The sequence below is a fragment of the Xyrauchen texanus genome, chromosome 1, assembly GCF_025860055.1.
Source record: "Xyrauchen texanus isolate HMW12.3.18 chromosome 1, RBS_HiC_50CHRs, whole genome shotgun sequence".
Lineage (NCBI taxonomy): Eukaryota > Metazoa > Chordata > Actinopteri > Cypriniformes > Catostomidae > Xyrauchen > Xyrauchen texanus.
In genome coordinates, this window is record NC_068276.1 from 43,045,250 (window position 1) to 43,059,586 (window position 14,337).

The 14,337-nt window shown below is 45.1% G+C and overlaps 1 protein-coding gene across 3 annotated transcripts; it reads right to left on the bottom strand.

Annotated features, from left to right (window-relative positions):
• Positions 1-4,475: 4,475 nt before the first annotated feature.
• LOC127649059 (uncharacterized) lies at positions 4,476-8,238 on the bottom strand. 3 transcript variants are annotated; one of them, XM_052134000.1, is made up of 11 exons: positions 8,047-8,238; positions 7,646-7,861; positions 7,412-7,538; positions 6,809-7,106; positions 6,552-6,642; positions 6,212-6,327; positions 6,005-6,080; positions 5,678-5,929; positions 5,230-5,401; positions 4,967-5,115; positions 4,476-4,862 (listed from the first exon to the last, which is right to left on the bottom strand). In XM_052134000.1, exons 8-11 carry the CDS (start codon positions 5,805-5,807, stop codon positions 4,675-4,677), a joined length of 639 nt encoding a protein of 212 aa, XP_051989960.1. In that variant the 5' UTR covers positions 5,808-5,929; positions 6,005-6,080; positions 6,212-6,327; positions 6,552-6,642; positions 6,809-7,106; positions 7,412-7,538; positions 7,646-7,861; positions 8,047-8,238; the 3' UTR covers positions 4,476-4,674. The 3 variants fall into 3 exon arrangements, with proteins under 3 accessions (XP_051989960.1, XP_051990046.1, XP_051990121.1); XM_052134086.1 differs by having other exon boundaries at positions 6,005-6,099; XM_052134161.1 differs by lacking the exon at positions 7,646-7,861 and having other exon boundaries at positions 7,412-7,509.
• Between the last annotated feature and the right edge of the window lie 6,099 nt (positions 8,239-14,337).

Here is a 14,337-nt window from a genome sequence, read left to right on the forward strand (position 1 = left end):
GATGAAGGGCTAGACCTGAAACCTTTGCACATTGTTTCTTTTGCCTGCAAAAGTGTGGTCTTACCTGAGGGTCAACTGATGGTTCTCGCACTCACTCACACTTACTTACTCACACACAGTCACACACAGTCACTCACACTCACACACACTCACACACACTCACACACACTCACACTCTTTCATGAATGCATATGCAGTGATACATGCAAAAGCATATCAAGCTGACACACAGTGAACCCAGACAACACCGCACACAGAGGTTGACAAGGCACAGGTAAAATGATTGGTAAATTATTTTGAATTACATAAAACAAATTTCATGCAAATAACAGACAGAGGAGCAGACATGCAGCATGCAGGACCCCTTGAATGGGGTACAGCGACAATTAATGCCACTTACAAAGATGAAAAAAGTAATGATTTAGTGCAAAGTAAAACGAATCGGTTACTAACGTAACCTTGGTTCTCTCTAGATGAGGGAACGAGTATTGCGTAAGCTAGCTTACGCTACGGGAAAGATTAATCTTTTCTGAGATATTGAAGCCAAAAAATTATCCTTAATTTTGTATCCATTGTCAACGCAGTGCGGCAGCTGCAGACCTTGAGCGGGCTAGCTAGCGAGCTCATTGGTTGCTCTGCGGCAACTGCTGCAGCCTATAGACGAGCTTGGGCGAACTCGCATCCAATGAGAGGCGTCCGCGCGCTCACTGCATCAAAGCCCGCCAAAACGGGCATGACTAGAGTGCATATAAGCATAGTTCGTAGGCTGGAACCCTGGTTTTCATTGAATAAAGCGAAAAATCGCTCGTGGCGCGAGCACGGCCGGTTACGCAATACTCGTTCCCTCATCTAGAGAGAACCGAGGTTACGTTAGTAACCAATTCTTTCTCTTACGAGAGGTTCTCTCGTATTGCGTAAGATAGCTTACGCTACGGGAACCCTTTGTCAACGCCGTGCGCGCCAAGCATCCACTGCATGAGCCCCAGGGAATTAAGGGGGACCCGGGGGGAGCCCTTGTGAGTGGGGAATTAATATTTGGCCGGCAAGAGTGCGGGCCAGTGTGTGTGTAGTACATAAGCACATAGACAGAGCGGCGGTGCCGGTCTGTGTGGACTGTGTCCCATTAATGCAGCTCACCAGGGGAGCTGTAGCGTATTAAACCGCTAGCAGTTTAGCCTGCAGAGCGGGTACTTCCAGATTGTAAAATCTGACAAAGGTGGAGGGGGAAGCCCAGCCCGCTGCCACACATATGTCGTGAATGGAAATCCCGCTGGACCATGCCTACGAGGAGGCCATGCCTCTAGTGGAGTGAGCCTTAATGCCTAGCGGGCATGGTAGGTCTTTTGACACATACGCGGCAGCAATAGTGTCCACTATCCATCTGGACAGTGTCTGTTTCGAGGCGGCGAGACCTTTGGTGCGCCCTCCGAACGAAACGAAAAGCTGCTCGGAGCTTCTGAAAGATGCGGAGCGCGCAGTATACAATCTCAGTGCTCTGACTGGGCAAAGGAGATTGGCGTCGCATTCGCTATCAGATGCTGGTAGCGCCGACAAGGAAATTATCTGTGCTCTGAAAGGAGTACCGACCACCTTGGGGACGTAGCTGTGTCTAGGCTTTAAAATGACCTTGGAGTCACTTGGTCTCCCACCCGTTTAACTGATGATAGGGCAGTTAGAAAAACGGTTTTAAATGAGAGGTGTTTCACATCCACAGATTGAAGCGGTTCGAAAGGGGGCTTTCATAGCTTCGAGAACTATAGAAAGGTCCCAGATAGGAACCGATGGGGGGCGCGGAGGGTTCATCCTTCTAGCTCCCCTGAGGAAGCGGATGACCAGCTCGTTTTTACCCTGTGACTGGCCGAGCAGGGGTTCAGCGAACGCCGCGATGGCCGCCACGTACACTTTGAGCGTGGATGGGGATCTGCCCTTATCCAGCAGCTCTTGTAAAAACATGAGCAGCGGCGACACCCCACATGTCCGTGGGTCCAGGTCTCTGTCGGTGCACCATTTTGAAAACACAGACCATTTTGACGCATAGAGTCTTCTCGTGGAGGGGCTCTAGCGTGTATGATGGTGTTTATTACTCCTTCTGGCAAAGCGACGGGTAGTCGCTGATCACTGCAGCGTGTAGCCCAGCGCTCTGGGTGGGGATGCCAGATCGTTCCGTGAGCTTGCGAGAGGAGATCTGCACTCACTGGGATGGGCCACGGCGCTGTCAGTGACAGCTGCGTAAGCTCCGGGAACCATGTTTGATTCTCCCAGTCGCGGGGCTATGAGGAGCACCGAGTGGCGCGTTTCCTGATCCTCTGCATTACCTGTGGCAATAGCGAGACGGGAGGGAAGGCATAAAGTGGGCGGTTGGGCCAGTCCTGGGCCAGCGGCGTCCTCGCTCGAGAAATATAATGGGCAGTGAGAGTTCTCTTCTGGCGCAAAGAGGTCTATCTCTGCTCTGCCGAATATGCGCCATAACGTCTGGACTGTTTGAGCGTGCAGGGACCATTCCCCTGGGGAATATTGTCTCTGGACAGTCTGTCTGGGCCGTCGTTCAGGTGGCCTGGCACGTGCATCGCCCTCAGCGAGCGCAGGTGGCGCTGGGACCAACTCAGTATGCATTTCGTCAGATGGAAGAGGTTCCTGGATCTGACACCGCCCTGACGGTTTAGATAGGATACCACAGACCTGTTGTCCGAGCGGACCAGGATGTGGTGACCCTGAATGATCGGGAGGAAGCACACGAGCGCGTACTCGACCGCTATCATTTTCAGACAATTTATGTGAAGGAGCTTTTCCTGAACTGACCATAGGCCAAAAACCGGAGAGCCCTCGCAGACCGCGCCCCAACCCGTGTTGGACGCGTCTGTCGAGATGACTTTTCAGCGAGATACAGCTCCCATCATCACTCCCCGCTGATACCACTCGGCCACTGTCCAGGGCTGCAGAGCTGAAATACAGGTCTGAGTCACTCTGATTGGCTGGCGGCCTGTGGCCCAAGCCCGGCGAGACGCGCGGGTGTTTAGCCAATGCTGAAGCGGGCGCATGCGCAGTAAACCCAGTTGAAGTACTGCTGCGGCTGAGGCCATGTAGCCTAGCACTCTCTGAAACTTCTTCAGAGGTGTGAGGCTGTTCATCTGAAATGACGCGGCGCTGTGTAGATAAGCGAGCCATCATTGCCACTGAGTCTAGTTCTATTCCAAGGAAGGAAATTGTCTGACTGGGCTGTAGTGAGCTCTTGGTCCAATTGACTGCAAGGCCCAAACTGTTCAGATGACTGAGGAGAACTGTCCTGTGAGACAGAAGCTCCGTATGTGATTGTGCCAAAATCAGCCAATCATCCAAATAGTTATAATAGCGCGGCATAGGCCCGGAATAGGTGCGGCCAACACAGGCGGAAGTTGTTCTGCAGGCCTTACACGGGAGCACTGGTTTAGACCGCCATCTCGCGGAGGGCGGGCAAAAGGTGTGCTGCTACCGCATCCTCGACCGGAGGGATGGAAGCGTAGCCCTTCTCAGTGTCGCCGTCCACCGATGTTAGTTCCCCTTCGACTCCGGCGCGGGTCCTGCTGGATTCCTGGGCCGAGGAGGAGGCGTGTGAGCCTGACCACTCCTCGCTGTCCGAAGCCATGATGGAACAGCCCTTATCCTCCGCTTCTTCGTCCGAGATGGCAGCAGAGCAGCCGCTCGGCGGCAACTCGCTGGCGTCCGGGTGGGCGGGGAGGGTGAAGGCGATGCTCGAGGGATGGGCTCCGGCGAGGCAATCGCTTCTACCACTGTTTCCGGCAGCCTTTGAGAGCGGCGCTTTTTTCTGTGCGGCTGAACGGAAGGCGGCGCGGCGGCTTCAGTCCTGAGCGCTTCGAGTTGAGCCCGCAGGGTCGACATCGGCAGCTCCTCGCAGAGATCACATCCGCCTTCGGCGAGGGCGAGCTCTGCATGCCCCAGTCCCAGGCAGAGAGCGCAGATGATGTGGCGGTCTCCGGTGCTGAGAGGAGTGCGGCATGAGGCGCAAGTGGAGCGAGGCATCTTAAAAAAGACGCTCGTACTCTTTTGTGAAGTTCTTTAAGTCGCCGGATGGCGTAGCTAGCAGGACGGCTGAAGGTGGCGAAGACGGCCGGCTTCTTCGAGCGCTGTCCACGCTTGCTTGATGCCCCTCGAACGGCGACGCGGCTTCCAGTTCAGTGATGCGAAGAGCTTCGCTGAAGAGATGAAAATCAGGGTTCCAGCCTACGAACTACGCTTATATGCACTCTAGTCACGCCCTTTTTGGCGGGCTTTGATGCAGTGAGCGTGCGGACGCCTCTCATTGGATGCGAGTTCGCCCAAGCTCGTCTATAGGCTGCAGCAGTTGCCGCAGAGCAACCAATGAGCTCGCTAGCTAGCCCGCTCAAGGTCTTCAGCTACCGCACTGCGTTGACAATGGATACAAAATTAAGGATAATTTTTTGGCTTCAATATCTCAGAAAAGATTAAACTTTCCCGTAGCGTAAGCTAGCTTACGCAGTACGAGAGAACCTCTCGTAAGAGAACCAAAGCAACAACACACAAAACATGCAGAATACAGGAAACCACCACCAAATGAGATGACAGGGACAGAAGGAAAGAAGATAAATAACAACTAAAATAAATACAACTAAATCATTGGACTTGTCTGTGGAAAAAAATAATAATAATAATGTGAATTTAGGTTCTCTTGTAGCGTGACTGCCGGGCTAGGAAGAGGCTGACGGCCTCCTCCTTAGGAACCTGTTCGAAGGATTTAGCGATGGGGGTGGGTGCATCGGAGGACAAATTAGTGCTAACCTCTCGAAAAGCTGCAGGTGAATGGGTGTAGCTTTCCTGAAGGGCCTTCATCAATGATGTTGCATAACCTGCAGATATAATAATAATAATACTGAGTAAAGATCATTGCCACTGATCACAGATGTCTCGTGAGCCATCTCAAAATATGATAGAACTGCATGACACTGCTTACCGTATGAGGCTGCCTCTTTGATGGGACGCACCACATGGGCACCTTTTCTGAAGCGTGGATACCGCACGCAGTACTTCTCCATCCCATCACTTTTCCGTGCTGTCTCGCGGTTGGCATTGTGATTGTAATGCAGCGGCGCTAAGAGAAGCCTACAAAATAACACATTTGAGATTTTTTTTTACTACAATAGGCATGGTAATAGGTACTATTATTACTATAAAAGGCATAATAATTGGCTGTATTATTCCTTGGATAGCACTGACCTGCTATACATCCCAACGTATGAAAACCCTGTGTGCTTGGGTGCGAAGTGCAAGATGAGGGAGTGGTAAGCCTCAAGGGAGAATGTCTGATGCTGTGGAGACAGCTGTCGAACATCTTTCAGTAAGGCAGTCCTCGTGATTATGTTCTCCAACTTTACTGCTGCCAATGAGCCTGCAAAGACCAAGACAGGGAGGCAGACAGACACACAGATGGAAAACGTATAAATAGACAAGATAGATTCAGACAAAAATTCTTTTTTTAATGGAAACACATGAAATGGTCCTGCATATGAATTATAGCAAACATAAACAGTAAACAGAATGTTATGAGATTGCCAGGGAATGAAAAAATAATTTAATCATCATAGGTCACATGTCAAAGCACTCAGACAGCAAATACAACAAAACTGTAGAGCGTACATAATACCACATGCTGTGTGTACTGTACCTGGGTCCAGCCACTCTTTGTTGCGCTGATCCCCGTCTAGAGGGCCATGGGCACAACTGGAGAAAGCAGGGGTGTCATGGTCATGGATGTCCTGGATGTGGTTGACTAAACTTTTCCATTTAGCCTCCATGACTGCTGGGTTGCCGTCTGGGGTTGAGGCTGCAGTCCAATAGAGGTGATTCACTATAGCAGGCCTCCACAGCTGTAGTTGGTCACACTCTTTTGAAGCTGCATCCAATGCCTTCCCCAGACCTGTTTTAGAACAAATGGTATTAATTGATATGCACTAACAAAAACTGCTTCAAGGTTCCAACAATGGATACATACTTTTGGCAATGTGCCACACATCAAAATAATGCCATGTCCCTTCAGGGCTCAGCTACTCTCTCACCCATTTGGCAACCTAAGGAGAAATAAACAAACTTTTGTGGATGATTGACCTGTGTGGCCCTCCGTGTATCAGCAAACCACAAACATCCAGCTTCAGTGCAATTCAGATGTTTACATTCTATACTGCATTTTTATTGTAAATACCTGGCGATGACAGTCCGTGATCAGCGTTGCTAAATGCAGGTCCTTTCCCTCAGCAGGCCAACACTGCGCTTGAGCCCTTCAAGCTCACACCATGAGCTGTTGGGGACCTCTGAGCTCTGCAACATGACATAACAGTGTAAGTGTAAAATGCTGGTGTTGTTGAAGGAGGCGTGAATGAACCGACGCGTTGCTGGTCCAAGCATTACGATACACTGTACTCTAGTTAGGCAATACACAAAGCTCTAAGCATCGTTGTACTAGTGGAAAGATGTTATATTAATATACAATCAGTTTACTAAATTGCAGAGTTAATTTCTTTGTCTAATAACATCAGGTTTACCTGAACAAGCTGAACATCCACCACCTTGTTCACTCTGTCCTCGATCAGAGAGTAGGATCCATACTTCGCGCAGTGCCCAGGAGAATCTGACCTGGAATTAATTACAAATTTGAATTAGGTTTCAAGTTTTTAATAACCAAGATCTGTAAAGACAATCCACCATGTCATCTGCAAATGCCAACTAAAGCCACCCTACATGATAACAAATAAAAAAATCAAAATGTGCAACTGGTCTATGAGCTCTCACACTGGTTTACCTGCAGTCACCAGCAAGAACTAGCCCGCCATCCATTGCCCGTAGGTCACAAAAATTCTTCGCTTGATCGTTTTGCCAGGCCTGAACGATTACAGGGATGGTGTAGCGCGCTGATGGCGAAAGTAACTGCTCGCACTGATGCACTGCAGGCCAAACAGAGTCAACATTCTTAATGTCTGGGTGGCCAAACATCCAGTGAAATGAATGGCCCCGCTTAACAGGAGGTTGCAGGTCGGCATGTTCCTGTGGAGCATTGGCTGGTTTTGCCAGAAACGGTGGTAGCCACATGATGCACAGACCTAGATATGTAAAAAAAAAAAAAAAAGAAGAAGAAGAAAAAAAAAGTGTAATCAACAGTATATCAGGATTCAATATAGATTAGGTACTGTACATTACTGGTCAAAGGTTTCATGTTTTCAATGAAACACACATGACCAATACAGTATAACACTCAAATATGATGCCATCACAAACCAATAGACTAAAGCCAGCCTGGTACATACATTGTAATTAAATTAACTGGCAAGACAGTCAGAGCTATCAGATTGTAATTAGATATTCTGATTTTCTAATCAGATGGCCTGGTGCGTAAACAAAACCGTACCTGCTTGATCTTAAGAAAAGTTCCTTCCTGCTGCACGATGCTACTATCTGACCTCTCACAACAGGCCGGACAGATGACAAAAAGGCCCATCAGCTCCTCTTGGCAAACAATGAATTTGTCAATGCCACTACAAGAACAAAAAAAATTTTGTTGGGGGGGCATTCAAACTACCAAAGCTACAGTACACAAAAATGAGCATTCAAAATGGTCTATGTTGGTTTTAAACTATCTCACTTGTGATGGGGGTCACACGTGTAAGGTGGCTCCTCATCAAACAAGTCCTCCTCATGCATCGGCTCTTCGGGCACCCACGATAAGTCACTGATGACAGAGGCATTATCATCATCTTCATTTGTCTGTTCAGGACTAGCAAGGGAGTGGAGGTTTGTGTGCCGAATGATGTCTGTGTGCCCACGCTGACCATCTTGGGCTTCAGGTTAACCTGCACAGCTGTGGAGAGGCAGTAAACATACCCAAACATGAGACAATCATGGCAAATCTAAACTGGTATGTTTTTTGGTGTAGGCTATGTATTAATTTAATCAATGTGTATGGAAATGTTCTGATTGAATAGATACTGGCAATGTTTTAGAGACTATATCTAATAACTACCCCTTAAAATACCCAAGTTTTACCGTGAGACCATCGGGGGGGCTTCAAAGAACACTGTGTCCCAGCGTCAGAAGTGGAGGAGGGCAAGGGCTGATCCCCAGTATCGACACTCTCCACAGTGTCTACACTGTCCACAGTCTCCTGCTGTGAGGCGTCTGTCAACATCTTGCGAAAACAAATATGAAAAAGGGTCAGCAAAATGCAAATGGGTGTAGTGGTGAAATAAGAGGTGGGTATACTATGAATACTTAGAACAGTGATTCGCAAGCACATTGGGTGTACAAGCACATTGCAGGAGTACATGGAAACATTTAATCATTTATTTTCAACTTGGAAGTACTGAGAATTATTTACTTATCATCTTTGAAATTCCAAGAAGATAAGTAAATATTCACAGTCATTTCATAAGTCCATCTATAAAATGGGACGTGTGTGCTACAACTAACATTAGTTTCCCAGTGGAAACAATAACCTATGGCACAGCCATAAAGCTTTCATGATGATATGGACTTTTACTTCAGGGCAATTTTGTTATTATTCTAATTTTTATTCGTGAATCACGAAATATGCTCTTCTAATGTCAGAGTGATCGTGCTTGTAAGTTAGTGGAGGCTGTGTCAAAGGGAACACGGTATACAAAATACACACAGAGCCAGCTAACACGCAGCTTGTAAACATTAACGTTAGCATGATGCTTACCGTGGCAATTTCTCGCTTGTGGCAGACGGTGTCTCTCGACCTCGGGACGGGGCAAGCAGAGAGGTTTGCGTTCACAGACGGCACGGCGGTAGGAAGTAATTTAGCACTCCTCTCACTCTTTAATCCAAGTGAGACCATTTTAGCATCCCCTGAGTGGTAATCCTATTCTTTGAAATGCGCGCTGCATATTCTCGAGTAGGCGGTGACAGAGCTAGCTGAAAAATCTGCCCGCCTAATCTTCACAAACTGCACCCAGCTTCGGAAGATCCCTTTGTCCTTGGGGAAGGAATGGACCCTATGTCCAGTTTTGCTGGAGTTCTTGCACCGCCACAAACACAGTAATAAACCATTTTGACTAACGTTATTTATGATCTACTCTTTATCTATCTCTAAGCTATCTGTTATGCTATGCTATCTCTCACTATCTATGCTATTCTATCTATGCTATGCTATGTCTATCTATCTATCTATCTATCTATCTACCTATCTATCTACTTACTTATAAATCTGTCACTGTCACTCTTTCACTAGTTAGCTACTCCTCGTCTCACTCTCCCTCAATTGTAAGGCGAGCCGCGGGCTTTCTTCTGTCGTCCAACAGTCAGCGAGTACCTCATGTGACGTCATAGAATGCATTATGGGAGAAATAAGAATAATCGCTAAGCTGTAGCTAAAAGCTAACATATCACCTACTTTTCCGTATTATATTTCTTTTTTGTAGTACCCTACAACATCAAATACAATGGATAACTGTTTAAATGTTTATTACCAACTAGAAAATTGCCAAAAAAAAAAAAAAAAAAAAAAACCTGCACCATGGGCTTTAATGATCGGTCCATGGTAACACCAAGGTACGTCGGATTAGGTCATGTTTGATCCGCTGGCCCTTGAGGTATTGAGCTCCCGTTTGGCTTGTGCAATGTGAAGGTGGAAGACACTGGATACTGACTTGGTTGCACTGGGCTGGAGCCGCCACCTATTGAGGAAGTCCGCCATCAAGTCCATTAGACATTCAAGTTGTTAACTGATCAACCTTATCTTACATAATTTACAGAGAGTAAAAAAATATGAAATTTGAAAAAGAAAATAAACTAATAAAAAACTAATGTGAATGATGTCATACAGCAAGTTCGTACTACAATGGAATTTCATAATTAATTTTCTCACTGGGAATTTTTATAGATAGAGACATCTATTGTATTATTTAATTGATTCATTTATTTGGAAATAATATAATCGCATTTATGCAGAAATAACATAATCATGATTTGGATTTCTTTTTTCAGTCAAAATTGAACATGGCAATGTGTTATGGAAAGGGCAAGAAGAGAGCAGTTAGTTTATCGGATAGATAATAGTGAGGATGAGCCAGGCTTTAGTGACAGTAAAAATGACAGTATTGAAGAATGCATGTTAATTATTCACTTAGTCTTAGTTTTAGGAATTTAATTTGTATAAATACTTTAATTAATTACAGAAATATAAATTTAATCAAAGAAGAAATGTATCATTTAAAAAAAAAGTTTTTGGACAATTTTAAGTTGTGGTACAGAGTTTTTTTTTTATTAGAGCTATTTTATGTCATAAAATCTAATGGGAAATATATTCCATCAATAAAACATTATACACACCATACAGGGTTATTTCTGTATAATTCTTATGTTGATACATTGATAACACCCAGTCTCAATCACACCACTACAAATGGTTGTTGCTGCTCTGCTGCCTCTAGTTGCAAAGTAGCAAAACAATTAAATAAAAAATCCTCTTCTGTTGTTCTCACACATCAATGGCTGTCATTGAGCTCTGCACCAAGATTCTCAACCACATATTTAATAATGCCAATGGCAATTTATAGGGAATTTGATTTAATTTGAGGCTTGATGCCCAATGTAGGAGGCTAGAGGTTAAAAGCTTCCCTGCAAACCTTCAGCAAACAAAGAGGGAAGAATAATTGAGTGAGCATGATGAAATGTATAGATACTTGGGCAGCATCTTAAGCAGTAGCGGGCCGTGCATTTAAAGTGTAGGCCTTCAGTGTGATTCATGCCATTGAGAAAACACAGTTTCACAATGAATACGACATCTTTGGTTATTATACATTATGCTGCAGCTAACTAGTAGGGATAATCCTACTTGATATCTCTGAAAAATAAATGCATTCAATTCCCCGATATTCGGAACTGCAACTCTTCCGTTAGCTTAGCAGGGGTTTGACTCTCATTAGAGATGTCTCCTAGCAACCCAACTGATAAACAATGCTGCAGCGCTAGCATTTGTGCTTCGGGTTTACGATTATCAAAAGAGATTTAAATTTACTGGGTTTTATACACCTGTTTCTGCAGGCATTTGTTAAACAAGCTTTAATGTCATGTAATGTGGAAACTAACTCATTTATCGATATTACTTAATAAAGTGAATGTTTATCACTTACTTTGTATATCTCCCAGACTGTCGACATGTTTGTGCGACATCATGCCCCTTCATCATTGCAAAATAGGAGTTGATAATTTCTGCACAAGCCTACAAGTTGTAATTCTGACTTAAAGATGCATTCCATTGCACTTTTCCTAGTAGGACGTTGTCAAATCTGACTGTCTGAGTTGAATGGAATTCTGCACTACTTTTCAAAAATTTATCTGACACTGAATTCTCAAGCAACTAATTTACACTTAGAAAACTCCGGATGTTGCTATAACACTGCAAAAAACATTTACCAATTTACTTGAAGTGAAAATCAGCCCTCCTTTCCTGTTTAATTAATCAATTACACAATCATGCAGAATATCTCATGTTTTTAAATCCATAAGGACCTCTTTCTCAATGGTGATGAGGCAGTGATGACAGCCGACTCGTCAGCAAGATCTTGTACCTTTCGCTCTAGAATTGCACACATCACTCAAAGCATGTTTGCATCACTCAAGGCCAGCTAGAAGGCCTTGACCGGGACATATATTAAAGATCACACCCACCAAGAACAAATAAATCAATCTGATTGGCTGATGAATCTGACAATCTGACTTTAGTTGCTCATTCATTGCACTGTTGAGGGATTCTGAAGAAATTCTGAAGGCCTAAAAGGGTGGAGCTCAGACTCATGTGCTGCTTCGGGCATGCAATTTGTGAAACAGTTGTCACACTTTGCTTGTGATTGTAGCAGTATGAGTAAAAGTATAATGAGCTGACGTACATTCGACCAATGCCCGTCCTATAAATATAGCGAGTAGTTCTTCTAACGCCCTCTCTTGCTCGTTGGTGACGGAAGTTGTGTTGTGCTTCCGGGTCGCTCTCTCCCTGTGCTCTGTTGTGCTAACAGGTAGGGTAGTGGCTTCGCTGTCTCTACGCGAATATCACTTATTATCTGCTGTTATGGTTACTATGTGTTGAACGCTCCGTTCGTAGATCTCCGGTTGCTGTTCAGCGCATTCAACGAACTGATTTGCTGCGTTATCTGTGCCGTCGGCTGTTTCCCTCGGGTATACATGAATGCTGCTTGATCGGTATGTATGCCAAATGGCGTGTGATTTCATTTATTTTTTTCTTTTATTAATGGAGGTTAATGGTAAATATTTTTTTGCGTAAATAACAGAAATGAGGCCGGTTTAGCTGGAGATCGGCGCCAGCCAAACAGTATTCGCTAACTGCTGTTTTGCCTACACTGCTTTCTGCCTGCACTGCTTTATGCCTGTACTGCTGTATTCCTGCATCGCTGTGTTGCCCGCACTGCTGCTATTTGCTTTATGCCTGCGCCACTGTTTGATTCATGCGCATGTATTGAACATTGTACCAGTAGCTGGAACGGATTGCTGTGTGCTGGTCTTGCCATTATAACTGAGCAATTATGGCTGCATGGCTAAAGATAGGTGCCATTTGCTTTATGTGGGTCTGTATTTTTATGATGTCCGAATATAGCTCCAGGGGTTGGGGTTTTATATTATAATTTTGTAGATTACAGAGTTTGTTGTTTTTTTTTGTTGTTTTGATTTCAAATTAGATGAAAGATGTTTTTTTTTCCTGGTTTTCTTTTGTTGATTATTGAATTTATATATATCTAAAATATATATATTTCTTCTTTTATACTGCCTCCTTTATAACCATTGCTGGTTTTGGCAGTTTATATTGTGTTTATTTTGTGATAAGTTTGTTAGTTTTTTTCATTTAAAGAATACATATTGATTTTCTTGCTGAATTTCTGTTAATTGTGAGAGTGCGTGTGTGTGTGAGACAGCGAGAGAGTGTCGTTCTTTTTGGTTACAGTGGCTGAGAGCCGATGGTGGTGTTGGTGTCTGGGTGGTAGCATCCCCTTCCGGTGTGCCATGTTGACTTTCTTGTTTTCTATTGTGTTCACTGTGGTGTGGTTGTGTGTTTACTGGGGGAATATTCCCTGGGATTTCTTACTGCCTCTGACTCCTTTCTCCTCCATCGGTAAGCCTCAGCAGTTATAAATTATTTGTTTTTGTTTCTTTCCTTTTGTTCTCCTCCCCGAGAGATGAATGTGTTTTAAACTGTTTTAATTGATTGAAATAAATGGTTTCTTCAAAATTGAACATCGTCTTTGGCTGAATTGTATATTTTAACTGTGTGTCCTTAATCATATTAATATCATTGCAATTAGGTAGTAAAATCATTCCCTAGGGTGAAATTCCCGGGGTGGCGTAGTCGGTGTGTCTGTTCTCGTTTTGATCGCCACAATTTGGCGCAGTCGGCAGGACAATTTAACGCCAAGACGTGTTCAATTTTGTTGTATGTGTTTTTTTTGTTTGTTTTTTTTTGTGTGTTTGTTTTTTCTTTTGTCTATTTTTTGTTGTTTTTTTTGTGTTATAGGCAAAACAGCAGCTGGCGTTCTTCCTCCGCCTTCCTATCTCCTAACGGTAGAGTTTCCCTTTGTTGGGTAGGGTAAGTATGGAGGGAGAGGTACAGGAGTTGAGGGACTTAGTTGAGCAGTTAAGAGCAGAGAATGAGAGGCTACGCCGGGAACAGGCTGTGCCTGGACCTAGTTCCGCACCCCCTAATGTGTTACCTACTGCCCTACCAATGGCTAGAGCCCCTATAACTGAGAGACTGGTTTTTGTGCCCCGTGATCGAAAATGTCCTATGTTCAGGGGAAGATCAGGTATAGGCTTAGCAGAATGGATTGAGGAAGTGCAATCTTGTATGAGGGTGCGCCATTTGTCAACATCCGATCAGGCATTCTTTTTGTTTGATCACCTAGAGGGAGAGGCCCGTGATGAAGTAAAGTTTCGTCCTAGTGCGGAGCGTGAGGATCCAGCTAAAATAATTGCCGTTTTACAGGAGCTTTACGGTTGTTGCAAGTCCTATGTAGCTTTGCAGGAAGCGTTTTTCTCCCGTCGGCAGCGGGAGGGGGAAACCCTGCAAGAGTTCTCCCTTGCGCTGATGAGTCTTATGACGTCGGTAAAGCAGCGCGCCCCCGGCGATATACCAAATGCCGAAGTTTTGCTACGCGATCAATTTGTTGAGCATGTACTTGACGGCGCCCTCCGTCGGGAATTGAAACAGTGTGTTCGTGGACAGCCAGCCGCTACCCTGCTAGAAGTGAGGGCAGAAGCGATCCGGTGGGAGCGAGAGGGCTTGTCAGGGGGCATTAGGGGATGGAG

Bases quoted from the DNA above. Each gene is read 5' to 3' on its own strand.
- LOC127649059 (XM_052134161.1), bottom strand. From the start codon at position 5,807: ATGGAGGCTAAATGGAAAAGTTTAGTCAACCACATCCAGGACATCCAT. The intron at 5,402-5,677 runs GTACAGTACACA...TGGTCTTTGCAG, and splicing joins CAAAGAGTGGCTGGACCCAG to GCTCATTGGCAGCAGTAAAG. The intron at 5,116-5,229 runs GTCAGTGCTATC...GTTATTTTGTAG, and splicing joins TACGTTGGGATGTATAGCAG to GCTTCTCTTAGCGCCGCTGC.